At 38.3% G+C, this 8,104-nt stretch overlaps 1 protein-coding gene across 4 annotated transcripts in view; it reads right to left on the bottom strand.

Annotated features, from left to right (window-relative positions):
* Positions 1 to 3,114: 3,114 nt before the first annotated feature.
* The window catches only part of LOC127573910 (myosin phosphatase Rho-interacting protein-like), a 178,489-nt gene continuing 173,499 nt past the window's right edge, over positions 3,115 to 8,104 (bottom strand). For all 4 annotated transcript variants that reach the window (XM_052022491.1, XM_052022490.1, XM_052022492.1 and 1 more), the window contains one exon: positions 3,115 to 5,565. Coding sequence is in view for 3 of the 4 variants with exons in the window: in XM_052022490.1 (XP_051878450.1) it covers positions 5,506 to 5,565 (60 nt within the window). In the remaining variant the exon portion in view is untranslated. The remainder of the gene's footprint in view (positions 5,566 to 8,104) is intronic.

Below are 8,104 nucleotides of genomic sequence, written 5' to 3'. Positions count from 1 at the left end.
TTAGTACCCTCCTAGAACTCATCAAATCTTGGAAAAACTTCTTCAACCAATGATCCACTGTCTCTGCATCTACTTCCTTTAAAAACCCTCTGGTGCAGGCCATCCAGTGCTGGTTTTCCAGTACCCAGTCTCTTGTGATCAGAATTGTTACAAGTTCTTCCATACTATTTCCATGCTAAACTGGCCCATCTGTTAGCTTTGGAATATTTGCACTGTCATTTATCGTGAGGCCTGATGCCAAGCATTGTTTCCTGTTATTAATTCCTCAGTCCCACTGTCCAGGGTTTCCACAGTTACCCTCTTGTACTTTTTAAAACGTTATTTATACAGCACAATAACAGGTCCTTCTGGCTCAATGAGCTTATGCTGCCCAGTTACACCCATGTTAACCTACTAACCTGTACGTCTTTGGCAATGTGGGAGGAAACTGGAGCACCTGGAGGAAACCCACGCAGTCACAGGGAGAACATAGAAACTTCTTACAGACAGCAGTGGGAATTGAGGAATTGAACCCCTATAACTGGTGCTGTAATAGTGTTGCACTAACCACTGTGCCGCCCCCTCTGTTTGCTTTGAAATGATTTGCTATCTTTCTGTCACTATTCATTCTCCATGTTATCTTTTTAATTACTCTCTGCTAGTTGCTGAAAAATTTCCTGGTTCTCTGGTCCAGCACTACCCTTTGCCACTTTGTAAGCTAGGGTTTTTGATTTACTGTTTTCATTTACCACCTCTGTTAACCACAGATGGTTCAGCTTTCTCATGGAATTATTCTGTCTAATGGAGATAAATTTCTGCTGAACATTATGAACTAGCTGCTTAAATGTATGCCACTGCTCATCCACTGACCTATCATTTAGCCTAGTTAGTTTGTCCACTCTTGACAATTCTACTTTCATAACATTGTAATTGCTCCTTAAGTTAAGGATACTGGTTTTAGAGCTGGGGTGTTTGCCTTCAAACTGTATTTGGAATTCTACCATGTTGTGATCAATACTTAGTATGAGATTGTTAACACAAATCTTTTATTCATGCTATCCCATGACACATGACCATATCTAAAATATGCTGATTGAAATTGCCCATGATGATTGCAGTTCTCTTCTTCCATGCCTCTGATATTTCCCCATTTGCGTTTATCCAATTGAGAAGCAACACCTAGAGGGCCTACCGCCTCTTTCCTCTGCTAGTCCTTATTTTCATCCAAACTATCCACTGCTATATCACTACTCAATACTGCATTGATACCTTCCTTGATTAACAACGCTACTCTATCTTCTTTCCCTTTTTGCCTCTTCTTTTGGAACATTGAATAACCTCGTATTACGTTCTAGTCCAGGTCATCCTGTAACCACATCTGTGTAATAGATATTTAATAAACTCATTTATTTCTATGTATGCTGTCAACTCATATCTTGTCACAAATGTAACTTGGAGTTAGATAAAGAGCTTCAGGCTTTAACTTTTTATAGTTTTTTTTTCTTGGGATTCAATTTTTGCTGCACAATTTTGCTTATTTTTCACCTGATGTCATACTTTTGATTTTCTGATGCAGGGGCTCAATCCAATTTCTTTTCCCCCTCCACAGATGCTGCATGACCTGCTGAGTGCCTCCAGCAGTTTGCTTTTTGCTCAATTCCAGCATCAGCAATCTCTTATCTCCTTTGATTTTGCATTCTCCACTTCCAGTATCCTATGCCACTGCTCTTTCATTTCTTATTCATTTATTAAACCAACTGGCACCAGACCCATTACTCCCACTAAAGCCCTATTGATAAACTATTTTTGTGATTTGCCAGAACACTGGTCTCAGCCCAGTTTAGATACAGCTTGTCCCAACGGAACAGCTTCTTCCTCCCTGTACTGATAGGTACCAGTCCCCATGCATCTGAATCCATTTTACCCACACCAACCTTTGAATCACACATTTAGTTCTCTAATAATCTGCCAATTTGCATGTGGCTCAGATAATCTGGAGATTAGCTTCAAAACTTGCCTGTGCTCTGACACTTGCACTTTTCAAACTAACATACCTTATGATTTTGGTTAATTATCAATGTTGGGAGTATTCCCTTGCTACTTTTAGAACAAGCTAGGCTCTTTTATGTCAATCTGAGTGGACAAACAGGATCTAATCTTGGTATTTTATCCAAAAGACCAACTTTGTGCATCACTCTCAGTACTGCATAACTGTCAGCCTACACTACTACTAGCTCAAATCCATGAGCCTATAATTGCTATCACTGAATCAAAGCTGATAACTTTTATCTCTAAATGTTTGAGGAACTGAAATATGGATGCATACCTCAGACAACTGCTTTGATGGTATTAAATTTTAATGTCTATCTACAGATGGGTGACATGTCGTTGCTGGAATAATTTTCCTGCTTTGGGAAAATAACATGGCTTGCACTCCACATTTTTTTTATTAGCTTTGTAGAGTGAGTGTTATATGAAATGAAGAGTTGCATAGCCCATTTGTAAGACAATTAGGTCTTCAGTATTTGTAATTTTCTTTCTTAAAAGGTAAAACAAACAAGTGAAGGGAAGTGCACAAATAGGATATGCTGAAAGCAGCAGCCCAGCTGGTTGGTTAACCACATATTTGCAATGCAAATTAGAACCAGGTGGCACCTGAAACTGTAAATTCAAAGGGCATTAAAGTTTTGCAGCCTAAATTTATATTAACTATTTCCCAAATAAAGATGATCATTTCAATACTTGTGCAAATGTTTAGTGTTTCAGTGGAACATGATTAGTATTCACAATGAAGCCTTTCCTCTTTAACAATTGTATCAGTAACTGTTTAGAAGTTTATCAGTGTAACCATTATACAAGTTACAAGGTCCAGGTCAAACATTAAAAATGAACTAATAGTAGTACAAGTTTGGATTTCCCTATTTTAAATGCTCCAACATTGCAGTCAAGAAGCAAATATAACAAGTTACCAGTTTGATAACAGTTCACTATACTAAGTAATACTATTTACAGACTAAGTGTCCAATGCCTTGTGTATTAGAAATGTGGAGTTTAAAGCAGTAAAGAAAGAAAAATAGTTGTAACGGGCCTCAACTCTGGCTGTCCTGCTCAAAAACCACAAGAGTTCAGAACCACTATGATTCAAAGTCTATTTATTTATCACTTTCACTACAAATACAATTTCTGACTGTGGTCCTTCAAAGATCACTGCCTCAGGCCACAGGAAATGTACCAAGCATCAATAAATCAGTGGTGGCTGGGCAGAAAGTACACCTGAACCCTGAAAAGCAGTGCTTCCATAAATAAGTCACACGTACAACATAACGTGCAGCATTTTCTATAATAGTTAATACTTGAGACTAGTTCTAGTATCAGGGTTGATGCACTCTGTTTGACCAGTTTCTTTCCCAGCTGCTGAAGTGGAAGCTTGGTGATATGTCAATGGTTTATGCCTTATGTTCAGTAATTAAAGAATTGTATGCTTTAGAATTTAATGATTTAAAGGAATGACCTCAAACAAAAGTTTTAATACCCTTTTTTTGTTGTATTCCTTATATTATGCACATATTTGGAGAGAAAACTAATACAGTTGTTGGAAATCAAACATCCCAGCCCCAGACAATGCTTAGGTGTTCCTGGGGGTACTGCTTTTAATTTGGGGCATCTATTATTGGTATCAAGCATTCCTGCATCAGGAACCTCACATCTGACTCCTGTAGCAGTCCATCAAGCACAGTACAGATGTAAAAATGTTTCTCAACAGTTATCCCATTGCCTCATTGTTCTTGTCAATTTAGCTATATAATTAACAGCTTTTTGGGAAAATGCTGATTGTCCTTCAGCACAACAAATTTGTCATTTCCCAATGAATAAAGACATGTAATATGACATTGGCAGATTAGGGTAGCTCCAACACTGCTAAAGAAATTTAACATTTAAATCATTTGAGAACTGGTGAAATTACTTCACTGGGCAGAGGAATACTTGGCACAAGGGAAATCAATTGCAGTGGTTGGGAGATCTCAGCCCCAGACATTGAAATTACCCTAAGAAAATCCTACAGCAAAGGCCCAGCCACCCACAGCCACTTCCCTCCAGGTTAAAAGTGAGTATGTCTGCTGATGGTTGTACGGTTTTTATTTCCAGATAATAAAGCAGTCCACACATACAGAAAACCCTGGACAAAATTCAGGCATAGATGAGTAACAATTGCACCATTTGATGATTTCCACCAAAAGCATCTATTACTGCTGCCTGTCATGTGGTAGCATTATCATCAGGAATATGTTGGGTTGGAATGCAATGCAATGATTAAGGTTAGCCTCAACCACAAAGTTTGATAGAAGTGACAAAACAGCCTGCTTTGGCACGCTATTCAACACCCTAAAGGTTTGCACACTCCATCAGCACAACAAAACAAGTTCATGGTAGCACCATCAAGGCTGCTTCTACTGAGTTCACTAAAGCACTGCCATTGTCCCTGAGAAAACAAGGACACCAGCATTTGCCAACACTGCTTAATTCAAGATCCCCTTAGCTGCAAAATATCCTGACTTGGAAATATATCGTTCCTTTGTTTCATGGTCAGAATCATGAAATTCTCTAACCACAACCCTGGGAATTTTTAATTACATAGACTGCAGCAATTAAGGCAGTATCTCACAAAGCTGTTAGGGACAATAAATACAGGCAGTGACACACACACATTGTGAATGAAATAAAAACACATCCCCAAAACGTTGACTCAGAGACAGATGGAGTACTTATTAAGCCACGTGAAGCACTATTGGACCCTTTCTGGCCTCCCCATTTGCTGGCACCACCTCCTATTTTAGTTTTTCCTCTTCCCATTCAATGCCTCGACTTCCAGGTACTGCTAACCTCCATAATTGTTGGTTGAAAGTCTATCTTTGTAGTAGATCCGTAGCAGTGGGAATGCTGATGGTGCTATCCAAGAGAAATAGACAAAAGGCTGATACTGAGCCTTTGCCCAATGTCATTATACAGAAAAGCATTTTCTGGATTCTGTGTCCATCTGCCTCTTCAATTCTCTAGTTATGGCTTTGATCTGGATTGTCTATTGGCAAGTGAACAAAATCGCCTGAGAAAGTAAGAAAAGCTCTTTGTAGCACCCCCCCCCCCCAACAGCTATCTGACCATTTGTCTCCTGCTTGGGTACAAAAAAAAACAAAGAACAGCAAATTTTGTATAGGGAATAGTACAGGAAGTACTTCTCTAATAGTACAGAAAAACAAAGTCAATTTTTAATATATATATATATAAAAAAAACAATCAGGTTACTTGAGAGCGCCTTTTCTATTCAACAACGCATTAAGTGCAACTTCAAGAACTTCAAGGTGAGGCTTATGAACTTGAACATATATGTTCACATTAAGTGAACTGAAGTGCAAAGTCAGAAAGAACCACATATTTGTTCTCTAAAGGATTAATTATTGTTAAGGTGAGGCAGTTTATTTAATTTGGAGGTGCAGATATGGCCTGAGGCAATGATGTAGCAATCGCCTCCTAATCCTTGGGTTCAAATAATTTCATCCGCTCTTGCACCGTGAGACCTTCTTTCAGGCTCTAAAAAGAGAGAAAAAAACAAGTTAGATGTACTGTTGTTTAGTAGTTAGATGTATTGTTATTTCTGTCCAAAAAAAGGATGCTTTGCTTTTTATTTGTAACATGGACAGGATTGAACTTATTGTGACTCATCATTGCTGGTGAGGGAAGTGAATAGCCAGTGAATGATGGAATTTGGGAATTAAACATTCGTCCACAATCAATGCAGGAACCACATATGTATCAGTTTCTTGCCATCCAAAATTACCATGAGCCACGCATGAAGTCTGTCTCTGTGACATTAATTATTGCTAAAAGCATGCACAATGTAGTTCAGTCACTCAGCATCCATATGTCAACAACCATGTATAGAATATCAAATTACTGTGGTACAACTGATATGTCCATCTCTATACAGGTTTAACATGACAAGAACCACATTTGCCCCACTGAACCACATCACTGGTTACATACATAATTGTTTTCATGGCTTCATACACCTTTAAACACATCCAGATAAAAGATTGAGAAAATAAAATCTGAAATTCTAGAATGTGAACTCTTATTAAGGGAAGAACTTGTGATTCATCACACAATCTAAGATCAAGATGATGATGTATAGTTCCTCAAGTGTTTATTTCACATGGCACTGGCTCAATATTCCTCACTGCACCAAAAACACATCCTGCAACAGTTGTTCACAGCATACAGATATTTCTTTTTGGTCCATTTCAGAAACTTCAACATAGCAGCAAGGGTCGAGTAGATAGGAGGTGCTATAGTCAGTTTGGCTTCCTATCATTTATATTTTGAACCAGCCACCTCCAATGCAATTTTTCTTTAATAAATTATTCCAACCTTTTTTTACAACGGTGGTGTACAACATTTCTGCAAACAGAATCCAGTCCAAGGCCTATGAATGAAACCTTTTTCAAAAAAAAATCTGGTTACAGGTGATTAATGATATTTTTAGTCCTTGAGAGGAAGACAAGTTTAGTACCAATGTAGTTTCTGTTAGGATTTGTACCAAACTACATCAACCTAATAATGGGCTCCTTATTTTAAAATATGGAGAATTGAGAATGGTGCTGACATTAGTTTAATGGCATAATTTATATGCATCAATTTTATAACAATATGAGCTCTGGAAAATCAGTAGTATTCTGGGTTCGTGATCTAATTGTTGATTTTAAAACATTCACTGCCTTACAAATTAAACAATGCAGGAGAACTGAAAACAGGGAGGCACTTCAGGAGTTTATAAAGTGTGTGGGGGAGGGGTACTTAAAGAAATTAGGGCAAAGAGGAGTCATAAAATATTACCGGTAGACAAGATTTAAAAAAATACTGAAACATTTTATAAATATATTGAGAGTAAGAGGATAACCAGGGAAAGAATAGGGCCCATTAGAGACTAAAGGGACAGTCTGTGCATAGAGCCAGAGGACATAGATGAGATCTTAAATACTTCACTAACCCAATGTAACTGCACTGTGTAATGAATTGACCTGTACGATTGGTATGCAAGACAAGTTTTTCACTATACCTCTGTACAAGTGACAATAATAAACCAATACAAACTTCTTGTCTGTATTAAGAAGGATATTGTAGTTAGAGAACTCAGGAAGGGAGAAGGTGAAATTCTAGAACAAGTTACCATTAAGGAGGAGGTATTAGATGCATTAGTGGACTAAATGAGATGGAAACCAGGCTGTATGGGAGGCAAGGAGGAGATTGCTAGGGCTTGATGGAGATATTTAAATCTTTGCTGGCTTCGCCTGAGACCAGATGACTGGAGGACAGCAAGTATGGTATCTGTCTTTATTCAAGAAGGGCAGCAGGGATAAGCCAGGTGTTTGTGTGTCTAAACTGAGTGGTAGGGAAGTTATTGGAAAAAATTCTGAGATATAAGATTAATCTACACTTGGAAAGGCAGGGATTAATCAAAGTAGTCAGTAAGACTTTGTTAGGGGGAGATTCTGTCTGAGCAACTTGACTGAATTTTTCAGAGGTTAAAAAAAAGTATCGATGAGGGCATTGTAGTTAATGTAGTCTGAATGGACTTCAGTCAGCCCTTTGACAAAGTACAACCTAAGGTTAAAGGCAAGTTGGATCCAAAACTGGCTTAGTAATAGGAGGCAGATTGTGAGGGTTTCTTTTCTGATTGATTGCATCAGTGCTGTAATCCTTATTGTTTTGTATATTAACATTTTGGTAGGAATGTAGGAGGTGTGGTTAGTAAATTCACAGATGACATAAAAAATGGTGGTATTGATAATGAGCTGCACAATAATATTGATCATCTGGTCCAGGGCATAGAATACAAGAACAGAGAGGTTATGATACAACTTTATAAAACATTGGTTAGGCCACAGCTGGAAGACTGCAGTTCTGGTTGCCACACTATAGGAAGGATGTGATTGCACTGGAGAGAGTGCAAATGGAGAGTCACCAGGACGTTGCCTGGAATGAAGCTTCAGTTATGAGGAGAGACTGGATAGGCTGGGTTTGTATCCCTCGAATAGAGGGGACTGAGGGGGAACTCGATGGAGGTATACAA

The sequence above is a fragment of the Pristis pectinata genome, chromosome 8, assembly GCF_009764475.1.
Source record: "Pristis pectinata isolate sPriPec2 chromosome 8, sPriPec2.1.pri, whole genome shotgun sequence".
In the NCBI taxonomy this organism is placed as follows: Eukaryota; Metazoa; Chordata; class Chondrichthyes; order Rhinopristiformes; family Pristidae; genus Pristis; species Pristis pectinata.
Note: the sequence above shows the minus strand (reverse complement) of the source record. Positions and strands in the feature narration are given on the sequence as shown.